The sequence below is a fragment of the Phasianus colchicus genome, chromosome 5, assembly GCF_987193195.1.
Source record: "Phasianus colchicus chromosome 5, bPhaCol1.hap1.1, whole genome shotgun sequence".
NCBI classification, from domain to species: Eukaryota; Metazoa; Chordata; class Aves; order Galliformes; family Phasianidae; genus Phasianus; species Phasianus colchicus.
The window spans coordinates 40,528,076-40,542,263 of record NC_143440.1 but is presented as its reverse complement, the minus strand read 5'-3'; the positions used below and the strand labels follow the sequence as shown (position 1 = coordinate 40,542,263).

At 43.1% G+C, this 14,188-nt stretch overlaps 1 protein-coding gene across 2 annotated transcripts in view; it reads right to left on the bottom strand.

The window, feature by feature from the left end:
* Positions 1 to 14,188, bottom strand: part of ADCK1 (aarF domain containing kinase 1) — an 86,857-nt gene that overhangs the window by 70,199 nt on the left and 2,470 nt on the right. For both annotated transcript variants that reach the window (XM_031593137.2, XM_090141452.1), the window contains exon 3: positions 9,060 to 9,143. In XM_031593137.2, the coding sequence (XP_031448997.2) occupies positions 9,060 to 9,143 (84 nt within the window). The remainder of the gene's footprint in view (positions 1 to 9,059; positions 9,144 to 14,188) is intronic.

Genomic DNA, 14,188 nt, shown 5'->3' with positions numbered 1-14,188 from the left:
AATTAAAGTAAGCTTGGAAACATGCTATTTCTAGTTTTGCAAATCCCTCATCTCCAACAAAGCACATCTTGGTTTACAGAAAAGCACATGATCCTAACAGTTATATGGGAGCCATTAGATTTTACTATTCAGTTGCTTGAAAGAAGAAGAAATCTCTGTTGGCCTATTAATCTGTCATAACGAGACTCTTCATAATTAATTTGTCCCTAACAGTTGCTTTGTAATGATAGCAAGAGAATATTTCAGGAATGGCAATTACCTCTGGTGTCAAAATGATGAGGAAAACAAATGTTCAACCATCAACAAAATGCAGGGCCTTTTCCACTCCCATCTGATGGTGGGTGACAGCACTGCACATCAAAATTACAGTGTGCTTAATTACTAGGTAGGTTGCAATTGAGAATTCATTCCCCTTCTTGAGATGAAATTTCTTGAGCAATGTGGGTAGGAGGAGGGGCATCTGTTACTGGGACAGTGGTTGTGTGACTTATCTACACATTATTTCTTTAATTAACTACACATATGTCCAACAATTATAAGCAGTGAACATTTTTTTTGAGATACTTTAAGCAACCTTCCTTCATTAGCTGCACATATGTCCCACCATTTAATGGATTTTGCAGAAGGACAGAGCCTGTCTTTTTTGTTGTTGTTGCTTTATGTGCATTTAATATTTTTCAAATAAAAGCCACATGCCTTGTATTAGTTTCTCATATCTAATATGCAGTGTAATGGCTTCTGTAGGCTATTTGTAATGAAAAGAGTTTCTCACGCCATGAGTTCATCAGATTTCAGCAAACTATGGAACCTGACACTGAATTTTTACAGGAGTGAGATTTCCAGGAAAGAAAGTAAGGCAAACACAGCTGCTTGAGACTCCAGGTGAGGACCAAGCCCTGGCATGCTCAGAACACTACTCCAGAAAGGAACTGGGAAGGGGAGACCTCCTGGCTCAGCTGCCATTGACAGAAACATGCAAAGTTGCAGCATGTGAGACCTGACTGGGCCTGGCAATGAAACCACCCTGAGCCTGGGTCTCCATTTTCTCTGAGAATTAATTTTGTGGCAAACCTTTGCCCTGTGAGTAACCAATGAGTGCAGCACTGGGTGAAGCAAGTCTGTATCCCATCTGCCAGGAGGCAGAGAGCAAGAGAGGTGACAGCCAGTGCTGGAGCATTGATAGTTGGAGGTAAGAGCAGAGCTGCAGCAGGCTGGAAGTGAAGCAGGAGAACAGAAAGTGAATCCAAGCCTGGTACCAACCTGTCCCTAAACTGTGGCCTCTGGGGCCAATAGAGACGAAGGGAAGCTACAGTGAATCTATGACCTGCCAGTCAGGAGCAGGTAAAGCACTTGGGACCTTTTCACAATCTTCAGGCTGCAGACATCTCATCTTCAAGCAAAAGCTCAGCACAAGCACCAGCATAAAGCAAGCAAAGTACGGTCCCCGCTAACAGCCCTGCTGTTGCTAACTCTTTACAGCATAGAAACCATCACTGGCAGTGAACATTCAGACTACAATAGCAAAACCTCAGCTTACTTCAAGAAATAAAAGTAAGGAAGAGGAAGAGATACAGAACAGGCACTACCAGGGCATTTCAGAGATGAAAAACCTCCTGCTGGGCTCTGGAAATGCCCAGCTGCGCTGCCTGACTTGAATACAACGGAAAGGGCTCCAGGGAAGAAACTGTATCTTCCCTGCTTCACGCAACAATTCTACAATAAACAAGTGGGAGCACAAAGCCTGCTGCCCTTTAGCAAAGCTAAAATAAAAAAATCCTGTGTTCAGAGCAGCCTTATGATAACAAACTGGATGCACAGTTACAGAGTTCACAGGCAACTCAAAACCAATACATTTTCAAACAAACTGCAGGGGCAGTAAAGACATTTTAGGATCTGGTTTGTTGTTGTGTTTTTGTCATTGTTCTGTGGGTTTTTGTTTTTTCTTTCTTTTTTTTTTTTTTTTTTTAAACTAATCCTGCTAGTAACCTTTCCAGAGAATTTTCTTCTAAATTCAGCAAAGTTGGTAAGGTAGCAAATGAACCCAGGCTTAGCAGGAGGTATTTCAAAACACTGTGCATGCGTGTTTATGTATAGGCTTACACACAAATTCATTGTTAAAGTGGAGCTAGGAAAAGAGGCTGTACAAAGACGACCCCTGTCACTATGTTTATCTGCTCCCTGTGGGCCCCTTGCAAGTCACATCAGCTCAGTACACTGACAAAAGCAAGTTGTTACTGGTGTCAGATCTGCCAAAATGATGCTGCTCCAGAGGAAGGAGCAGCAAGCTATTCTGAATGGTGCACCATCAGCAGAATTTGCAGTCGCTGAGACTGGACTCTCTCTCTCAGGAAAAAAAAGGGGGGGAGGGGGAGAAACCCCAAACCAATTCTATGAGACCAAAAGTAGGCTTAACTAGGCCAGATGTCAAGATTCACTCCACCAGAGCCATCTTTGATTCTGTCTTGAAGTGGCTATTTCAACGCAAATAAACCCTGGACACACAGACACATACCTAGAAGCGGATAGATATGCCCGTCCAGATGCACTAAAATGCAGACATGTACTCACATCAGCAGATTTCTAGGCAGGGCATCTGAACACCCTAGTAAATAAATGAAAGGGTTAGTTCCAAACCCAGTACTGAACTCTACATTTTGTTTTGTTTCTACACTACATCAGCAGCTGCTCCAACTCAGAGACACACTTTTTTCTAGTCCACAAGTCTTCCCTGGGCTCACAGACTCCTGCCTGGCCCTGAGACACTGGATGGAGGAACACAGAAGAGTTCCCAATAGAGGCACTGTAACCTCAAGAGTGCAAACTGGGTAGCCCTCACACATGTGAAAGGATTTGCCTGAAACCCACTAAGATGCCTTCAACATTGCTAAGAACTTCAGGGAATTGTTTGCAAGACATCAACCACACTCGCTTAAGAGACTAAAAGAAGACACTGGCTTGACAGGTGAGATAATTGTGTGCTACCCTTCAGCACATTCTTTTATCAGATACACTTTGGGGATAGAGCTGTAAGGTCACTAATTTAGCATATCAAATCTACAGTTTTCATCCCTGCTCTGAAATTCCAACCTGTCCTGATATACGAAGTATCTTCTGCATGCAATACCAGCCTTTTTACCTCTGTTTTTATATCGCCATACTCTATCCTCACATGACTGATTAGTTATCTATTTTTTACCAGTCTCATATAAGATTATTTCAACTCTCGAGCCAATTATATTCCTATTTTTAAAATAGGTAAAGCACTGGTTACTTGTCATCCCTTTTGATTTTACAGGCAACCTACAACAACCAAGTTGTTTTAGCTTCTGTCAATTCCCATGAAGGGCTGGACCTGCTGGTCTTCGAAGGCTCCTTCTAACCTGGGCTGTACTGTGATTCTATTAAGTCATATAAACTGATTAGTAGCAGCTGAACACTACCCAATCTTCACTAAGAAAAAAAAACATCCCTACATAGTAGGGATCCAAAGTCAGTTAGAACAGTCTTAAGTTACATACAGTAGCACCCTAAGAAATCTCACTTTCTTTTTGCTTCCTTCCCTCTTCAGTTTTCTGACAAATCCTGCATGCATATCTATTTGCACCATTCAAATCCTGGATGAAAATCCAGGCAAACAAGTCAGTCTAAACCCTGAGCTCTTCAAAGCCAACAGCATCTCTTTCCAAGTCTCTGACTCTGCACCACTGAGTGTCTACTTCACACCAAGACTCAAGATGTAGTCTAAACACTAAATAAAGCTATTTCTTCACATTCCAGTTGCTCCTCTCATGGTGCTCCTCATGATGCAAGCTCCTTGCAACCTACATCCTTCAAGAGTTTCCAATAGGTTCTTCTCTGCACCAGCTGAAATGATCTTCAGATGTTCCTCTGGCTACTATGTACACCTCAGCAACTATAAAAAAGCAAAGTAATGAGGTCCTCGGGGATTCAAATGCAAAGGGATAGCCCCACCTGGAGGAGAGAAGGCAAAACGTTCCCAAGCCCCACAGTTTCACTCCAGCTGCGGAGGTGCTTGGAAGACACAGGACTACTTAGGCAATCCTTGCAGATCAGCAGCATACCTGATACTCAACACTCATGCTCCTTGTGAGGCACTTCAGGGATGAGAGTGCTGAGCCAGCAAGAAAAGTGCAATGAATTAGGTATTATTTCCCCTCACTTCTCTCCTTCTCCAAAAACACCACAGTGAGATGGCCTATTTCTCTAAATAAACCCGTGCAGAGAATTGAAGGACATCCTGCTTTGTAGGCAGTCATCCCAAAATGGACCTTCCACACTACAAAATTAAAACCTAGAGATGCTGTGACCATAACATTGTACTCTAGAAAATAGGAGGAGGAAAAGGAAGCGTCTTAAAATTTTAAGATCTATTTTACAGCTAGTGCTGTGTGTTATGTGTTTCTGGTGCAAAGCTTTCATGCTTTGTGTGTTGGCAGAAAGTTTGCTAGATAGAAGCACTTGGAAGTGGAGTCATCAAGGCAACAGCTGGTTCTGCTAGTGGCTTTTTTTAGGCTGTATTACTGTCCATCATTCCATTTAGATGAAGATACGTCCTTGGGAGAACAAGCATGGGGCAACCTAACATTATCAGCTCAGACACCACAGACGAGCTGCGGAGTTTTTTCTCTCTCTTACTGGTTCCCATTTAGCTTGCTGACAGAAAGTCACTACCACCTAAGAGCTACTCCATGTCTCCTATGGAATTTCATTCTTCTCAGCCTTTTCACCACAGTTTGAAGGCAAAGAGAACCACCAGCGCATGCACCAGCTGTGGTGCAGAACAACCCCTGGTCCCCACACAGAGCTGTCAGTTTGAGGGATTGCTGTGGAGACCTCCCAGGCATTTCTCTGCAAGCACAGTCTATATCCAATGTGAAGAAACTATTTTAGTATATTTCTTCCTATAAAGACACACAGTATTACTAGATCATGGTGGAAGGCCACAGACACAGGTATTTTGCTGGTCTGAGCTATCAGAAATTGTATGATATTTAAAAAAAAACAACAACCAAACATACACGGAAACACCCATTTTCTTACCTGGGTGGTAGGGTCCTTCAGTCAGGCAACATCACTGTGAGACTTTTTTTTTTTTCCAAAATACACACCATGAGAAACAAATATGACATATGGCCATAATAACTCTGAAGAAACAAGAAATACTGTTCTGTTTAACAATGGCACAAGGTCACAAGGTTACACCTTCAAAATATTTGTCCAGATACTGAAAGCCCAATAACCAAGAGCCTGAATGAGAACATCCACACTCTGTTCTCAGAAGGAGGAAGTTAATTAACCTCCCCAAATGGCTTTTTCCTGACAAAGCAACTCTATTGCCAACAAAGTTAATTCAAGAATGGATTCTTACCGTCTCCAGAGACACCTTAACCAAAAATCCTCTCTCCTTGCTACCTCCTGTTTAAAAAAAAAATCTGTAGCCACAATTGCAGCATTAACTTCTGCCTCACATAGTAAAATGACAAAAACAAATGCCCTGCTCAAGATTTTCAGCTATGATCAGTAGTGTAGACATTTGCAATAGATGCAACAACCCACTGCAATCCTCTTACTCTGATGATGATAACTTTGAAGTTCACTGACACCAGTTCTTAACAAACATGTTGTGAGATACCTCCTGACAGCAGGATCAACTGAAATTGATGCCAGCAATATAGGAAGTGTCAAACAAGGCATCCAGGTGCTATGATGAGAGGAACAATGGAAATGTCAAAGGGTAGGCTGATTCAGGACTGTGGAAACAGCTGCTCAAGGAGGCAGGGGAATATCAAAGAAATGTAGCCCTTCACATAATAGAATTGTTTATTGAGAAAGGAATAGATAAGAAACATCCCACCTGGGAAAGTGCACTGTACCCTCATGCTTCCTCTGATTCTCCATACAACCAGAGGCAGGAACAGAAAGAGATGTCCGAGCTCATACGTGCAAAAATGGTTGGAACCATTTAATAGAAAAGGCATGTACTGAAGAAAGCTTGTACCTTCCCAAAAATCTTTCTGACACTAGACCTACAGATATCTAACACTTGAATCTAACCCTGGCTACTACTGGCCCTGGTATCAGTATCGTGGCAATATCTTCATATGCAGAGCAAGGGCAGACAGGCCAGAAAAGAACTTCTATTTCAGGTTGTCCAGACATCAGTGATGAGTTGAAGGAACCAATGTTATGGACATAGTCTGACTGCTTTAGCAGGTTCATCCCTGCTACAGAAAGCAGCAGCAATGGAAGAGGTAAGACTCCCTTCTCACTACTGTTAAAGGAGGACTATGAGTGCCTTCAGGAAGATGGCTCCTCACATCTTGTGGCTGCTGGGAAACACACAGATGCATAAATGATAGAACCAATCCCAGGGACACACAGTGAAATTCCAGCTACTGCTTCTTGCCCTGTAGAAAGTAGCAAATACTTCACCAATCTACTGACCATAAAAAGATGCTTAGAATTGACTAGCTGAGAACATTAGCATCAAAGTGGCCCATGAGGGACAGAAAAATAGAGTAAGATTGAAGAGGTTTCCTTGGAGCTAAGCAGGAACTTGACTAAAAGCCCTTGAGGAACCCACTTCCTTCTTAATCTGATTTGCATTTAATTGCTTCCTAATGACTATGCCCCTGTTTCACCCCAACAGGCTTAGGGACTGGTGCTGCCACCGAAGCTTCTCATCTCCCATCTAAATTACCCTGTGGGTAATTTAGAGGCCCCAGTTTAATGGCTGACAGGGAATCTGAGGAGAGTTAAGTACTATCATTTGCACTCAAGCAGCACCCACCAGTATACTGAGTACCAGGACAAGCTACACAGAAGGTAGTCCTTTCTGATTCACGAGATATATCCCCATCTCAGACATGAATGCAGCTGCATGGATCCCATCACCAGAAGGAGAGGCATAGTAGCTGCACCCAGACCTGCTGGTACTATCCACAGTCCCAGGGTCACTAAGCCCAAGCCTCAAAGAAACTCTGCTGTAAGCACAGCACACAAAAAAAAAAAGCTGGAAATCAGTAACCAACTCATGCACATGTTTAAAAGGAAAGTCCAAACTTAGCTTATGGAAAGGAAGTTCACCTGGCTTCACTGAAAGGACAGAAAGATAAAAGAATGCAATTCATGGCCAAGAGCACCAAAGATCTATCAAGAGGCAGGTACAAGTAACATCTGGATAACTATCCTTACACAGAACACTTGGGAGGAGGATTCATGTTCTCCTAGTCTCATCCAGTATCTAAGCTTTAGAATCAACTTCTTAAATACCACCCTCTTCTGAGCTGATTCCAGACCAACAAACTTTTTTTTAAACATTTGCCAACAGGAGGACAGACCTTCACAGGTCAAAGAGTTTTGCCAATTCACACTATGTCTGCATTTACTCTCTCCTCTCCATCTCCCCTCTCGTTCCTCTTCATGCAGCCAAAGGCTAGTGCTGGCCACGCCACTGAGCCACTCACTCTGCCACAGACAGATGCTGACTCAGCTAGCCTTGGCTGCCACGCAGGGAGAGCACAGCTCTGAGCAGCACCAGCAAACAGGGCCTGGACCAGCTGCAAGGGCATGAATTGACAAACCACTGAAGCCTGCATGACAGAGGTTAATGAAGTCATGGACACATACAGCAAAAGGTTAGGAATTTGCAAGGGCTGCTACGAAAAGCTGCCAAATAATAAGTTGTCCACAGTACTGATGACTCCATAACTTGGTTGTTGTCCAAGAAAGCTACAAGCAGCCCTTCTGCAAACCACGTTTCAAAGGCAAATGGCAGAAACATGGACAGATGGAAAGCAAAGCTCAGGAGTCCAACAAGTCCATCCTTAGTTTATGTCAGGGTATCAGTGTTGCTCACTTCGGATGAAGCACTACAACAGAACAGCTTAACATCTTTACATAGGAGAGGATGAGAACAAGCCTAGAGAAGCTGCTCCGTAAACCATCCTGAATACTCTTTAAGACCAGGCTGTTGGTGTGGATTTTCTGCCAGAAGAACCCAAAGCATGCTTAAGTCCAAATGTCATTGATTTCTAATTTTGGATGAGGTCTGAACCAGTATGGCTGGCACACGCCTTGGTATGATGCAGGAAACGGAGCCCAATGCTCAACCACAAGCCAGGCCTACTGCTGTGTAGATTTAGAGCTCCTCTGGTCTGAGTCCCTGGAAAGCACTACCCCATGCATTTCCACCACATTAGTTGCCCACACCCTGTATGTACTAAGAAGAAAAAGTTAAATATCTTATTTTAAAAGTACTGCACAGACTTGTCTAATTTGGTGTAGACAACATTTCTCACTCCAACTCAGCCTTGAGCTTGAGTAGAAGAGAGACAGTGGCTACACTATACACACAAGTAAAACTTAGCATCAGTCACAGATCAAGATATTCTACAACTGCAGGATAGAGTGAAAAGTGCAGCAAAGGTCTCAGAGGAGCAACAGGGATTCATATACTTCTCACTAGAAATACATTTTCTATTCACATTAGTTAGCTATATCAAAACACAACAAAATAGTCTTAGTGAGATGTATCATTGGCCAATTACCTCTGACTTCCTGAAAAACTGACAGGCCTAATTCATATCCCTATTATTTCCTGTCCAAGACTCTGCTTTTACTTAAATCTCTCAGCCTTCAAGTGTTATATGCTTGGATAAACAGCATAAAAAACCACTGCCAGACCATTCTCTGCTCCTGACCTCCACACAACCACTCCAGGCACAGGGATCTGGTAACAGGGCCCAAACACATCTTACCCCATATAATAAGAACTTCAATCTCTAACAGGCATAAGCAAGCACCAGTTGCATGTGCCTCCTCCTGACAAAGGAACTTCTCCATTCAGCAAAGCAGGTATTGCCTGACTCTTATCCAGAATGCTCCACAGTCTGTCTCTGCAGTTATCAACAGTTTGGTTGAAGGTATATTGAATCATTAAGCTGACCGCTTGATAGCTTGTTTTATGGCAATGGCTTTGACAACACACCTGTGCCTCAAAGAGCTTCCAAGGAACACAATTCAGTAGTAAAACCTACCTGTGATTTGAGGAAGTCATATTCCTCTGATCCATACGGGACATTGCGAAGGGAGGTGAGGTAGTCATAGGTGATAACTGCCGTCTGCAAACAAAAAAAGTTGATCAAGCTCTGCAGTTATCGTGGACTAAAAAAAACAACAAACCATCTTTTTAGGAGGATGTATGTAGTTCAGGCTACGAAGTTTAAGCTCTACAGTGAAATTCACAGTAATGAACTGCAGAAACAAAAAAAAAACATTAAACATTTAGAGAAAGCAGTGCAGGGATCTCAGTGGCATGCAGCTCTTAAAAATAGCCAATGCTTGGCATTCCTATACTATCTTCCTTTTGAGAAGCTCTAAGCACTTTCATAATCTCTGTACGGCACCTTGCACTGTGAGCTCAGATTTTAGCCAGCCATCTGGCATTTTCACAATAAGGTCTGCGGCTAATAATGCGCCACCCACTACCCTACACCTGTTCTTCACACCTCACAGAATGACCAGGGTTGGAAGGGACCTCAAGGATCATGAATCTCCAACCCCTGCCACAGGCAGGGCCACCAACCTTCCCACCTAATGCTAGACCAGGCTGCCCAGGGCCCCATCCAATCTGGCCTTGAACACTTCTAGGGACGGGGCGTCCACAACCTCTCTGGGCAGCCTGTTCCAGCACCTCTCCATTCTCTTAGTAAAGAATTTCCCCCTGACATCCAACTTAAATCTTCCCTCCCTCAACTTCAAACCATTTCCCCTCATCCTGCTGTTATCTACCCTTTTATCTACCCTTGATTCCCCTCCTGTTTGTAGGCTCCCTTTAGGTATTGAAAGGCTGCAATGAGGTCACCACGCAGCTTTCTTTTCTCCAGGCTGAACAAGCCCAGCTGCTTCAGCCTGTCTTCATAGGGGAGGTGCTCCAGTCCCCTGATCATCTTTGTGGTTCTCCTCTGGACCCTCTCCAACAGCTCCCTGTCTTTCTTGTACTGGGGGCTGCAGACCTGGACACAGTACTCCAGATGGGGCCTCACAAGAGCAGAGTAGAGGGGGACAATCACCTCCCTGTCCCTGCTGACCACCCCTCTTTTGAAATTTTTGCATTTTTTGCTTGTCTAACTGCACATTGGTACACAGGGAGCTCAGTCTGGAAAGATGACTCAGCAGGGAAACAGAGCGGCTTAACACAAGCTCACTGATAACCACAGGCAGTAGTACTGGCAGGGATACTCAACTTCATGAAGGACTAGAGGGCAAAAGGGTCAGATACCCAATTACAAAAGTACAGTATAGAGAACCAGCTAAAGCTTATTAGCTAGACATAGCCACAGACAATAAAATGAGATTCCTAAATGCCTTAATTTCTGAAAATGAATATTGGGTATTTCACAGTTTTAACCTTTGACTGAAGTTCCTCTTTCCACAGTCAGGCCAGCAAATGGAACAGAAAAACACAGCTCATGCCTGAAAATTTACTTGGAGGGAGAGAAAGGAATGTCACTTAAACTTTAAGATCCTTGCCATAAAGAAACATTTGCATATAACAGATCTAAAGTTTGCCTAAAACCTCCCTAACAAAGGGGTAGCATCTCACTATGGAATGGGATACTTGGCCTTCTTTCACGGCACACGTGCTTAGGAAAGGCACAGATGAAACACCTAAAGCACAACCAGTAGATCAGGAGAGTCAGGCAAAAAGGGAGATTATATTTGTTTCAAAACAAAGTCAACAAAACAACAGTCAAAGGCTCAGAGATGCATCCACGAGGAAATCCAGCTAGGAATCAGATATAAATAGATGTATTTTTTCCCTGTGGAGTTTAGGTTTCCTGTTTTCCAGACTAGAAACTGAGCAAACCAAAATTTTTTTCAGGCTCTCTTGCCCCTGATGAATTCAGAAGGTGCACAGCTACACAGACACACGCATACAAAAGAAAAATTTTTCAAAGTATCTTTCCAACCTCAAGCAACAACTATGAAGTGAAAGGATGTTCAAATCAGTCTTGCATGAATGCTTGAGTTGGTTTGTATTTTATCTCTAGTCCATGAGGGTAATTATCACCTCCAACTTGAAGAGAAGCAGCTAACAGATTGGCCTGTATTACAGAGGACGAGGGAATTAATTAACTATTTGCTAATTACATCATAATCTTAAACACTAAATTAGTCTTATGATGATCCTGATAGGCAACACTGACATTGCCAAATCCCTGTTACTGTGTGAGAAATATTCCAGCTACAGCACAGTGCTCATTTCACATACCCAAAACAACTTGGGTTACCCTCAAAGAAATATGGCAAAAAAATGGCTCCGCCAGGCTTCTGACTTTATCAGAACACTGAAAACTGTCTGAAACATGATGCTGTCCAGGCTACCGAATTCATTCTCAACCAAGAATAGTGCCATCGTTCACATTGAGTGAGACTGAATCTCAGAGACAGAAAAAGACGTACAAGATAACTGGTCCCTCCCCTCTCCATGCCAGATTACTTTAACTGATGTATCCAGCCCAGTGCTATTAAATGTCCCAAAGGCTTGGCCTTCCATTTTGATTCTACTGACTCTCAACTCCTTACGCTCTTCCCACCACTCCTAAAACTATCCTCAGATCTCACCAAATCATGGCACAATGTTTCCTCACTTGTCTATCCACATATAAACAAAAGCCAGTTCTCCCAGCAACTGGGAACTTCATCAACTTTCTAAGATCAGCAAAGGACTACAGAACCACCGTGCATTAAGTACAAGCAGATTCAAATCTTTCTAATCTATCTCAAACGAAATTTGTCTGAAGTTTTATAGTTACAACTCAGCTTTCCTAACCATGCATCCTTTCTTCTAGGATTTTTTTTTTTTTTTAACACCACGCCCTATCTTAGATTTTTTCATCTGCTGCTGCAAAACTCACTTCTTAATTATTAGGAAGGTGTCTATCCCCATCTACTTTGCCCCCATGAGATCCCATCTGGAGTCCTATGGATGAATCTGGGGCCTCCACTCAAGAACGACGCAGAGTTGTTGCAGTAGGTCCACAGGAGACAACAAAGATATACAGAAGGCTGCAGCACCTCTTTGACGAGGAAAGACTAAGAGCTGAGCTTCTTTAGCTTGGAGAAGGCACCAGGAAGATCTCGTTGAAGCCTTACAGTACTCAAGGAAAGCCTATATGTAAGAAGGGACTTCATTATAATATCTGACAGTGACAAGACCAGGGGGAATGGCTCAAAACTACTAGAAGTGAGATTTAGGTTAGCTGTTAGGAAAAAATTCCTTACTCAGAGGGTGATGTGAATGCCCCATCCTTGGAGGGATTCAAGGCCAGGCTGGATGGGGCCCTTAGCAGCCTGATCTAGTGGCTGACAACCCTGACCACAGCAGGGATTTGGAACTGGATGGTTTTTAAGAGCTCTTCCAACTTAAGCTATTCTATCATACCACGAATTACAGTCTTTCACATACAGCCTGCTTTTGGTTGGATATGGTCCAATGATTAAGAAACCTGGCCAGAACTAGATCAAAGGACAGACAGGTTAGGTCTACATAGATTCCACCAACATCCAAAGTTGCTTGCTACAGAACCTCAGTTTTCATTTACAAAATGAGCAAGCCCAGGAAACAAACATGTATAATTACTCTAGTAGATTCAGCCTCTCTGCGGTCCAGAAATTAGACCAGTCTGCGCTGCAAGCTCAGATTAGAGCAGATCCCAGACTTTCCAAGTGAGGATCAGATCTCAAAGTGGAAAGGTAGAGATCACTGATGCAGCAGAAATGAAGAATCTCTTATGACAAATCTGACCATATACAGTCCCATACATTAAAGCAACAGGATTCCAAAAGAAACAGAAAATTCTTGTTTGAACAATATACAGACACACAGATATAAACACATTCTGCCACCAGAGCATCGGCAGTACTTTGGTGAAGTCACTTCTAGCAGCAATGGATGCAGAACCCTCAAATGGATTTAAAAGCAGGGCCAGCAAAGGGCTATGACTTGTAACTTTACTGAAGGCATGGAATGTGAAAGTCAAGCACGTTTTTAGGTTTGGCAGCATTTAAACTAAAAACAAAAAAATCAGACAGTACTTCTTTCCTGTGCGTGAGGATGAGCACTGGCACAGGCTGCTCAGAGAGGCTGTGGAGTCTCTTCCTTAGAGATCTTCAATAGCCACCTGGACATGGCACTAGTTAGCCTGCTCTGGGTATCCCTACTCGATCAGAAGCTAAGGCAGATGAATCCAAAGGTCCCTGACAGCGTAAGCCATCCTGCAATGGGTGCAAAGAAAATCTTCTCTCTCCTGCTTCCTGTTCTTCAAGAATGTAGCCTCTCCTTGTCAATTAAAACACAGACCAACTGTGCAGCCTCTTTACTGCATACTTCTCACTTGTTTTTTGTCCTGAACAGATGATAGTCACAAAAAAACGCTGATTACAAGTAAGATAAATGAACACTTTTCAGAACTCAGGCAGAACTCACGGGCAGACTAGACTGCCCAAACAGCCCAGATAGCAGACTTCCCCAATCACAGTAAGATACATTCCCTCTTCAGGTCTCAGTTTCATGGGCAGTAAAAGAGGAGGAAGCTGCTCTTTACCACCAGGCTATGCTGCCTTATAGCTAGGGACAGAGCACAAAGCCTAGTACTTATTTTAAGAAGAAAAGATTAAGATTTGTATTTCAGCCCTCACTCTTTTAGAATCACAGAATTGTAATACCATAATGTGATAGAAAGTACAGCAATAATAGCAGGGTAGCAAAGTCTTCAACTACAGCAAATGAGGATAAGCCTAAAACACAGCAGCCATAGACACAGAAATGAAGGAAAAAAGCTATTTACCTTTGGAAGGCCTCATGTAGGCAGGGATCTCCAGCAAAATACTTTTGCCTCCACTGCCAACTCTTAAATGAGGTCTGGGAAGGGGTGGATCCTGGCTCCACCTCCTTCAGTCATTCAGGTGTATTGCATGCACCTGAGCTCTTCTGGGTTGGCCCTGCCTCCCCATCAGGTGCTCAATCACTGCTTCAGGCTGTGACTTAGCACTTCCATTACAGCAATCATCAAGGCTGGAAAAGACCTCCAAGATCATCCAGTCCAACTGTCCACCTATCACCAATATTTCCCTACTAAATCATGTCCCTCAGTACAACATC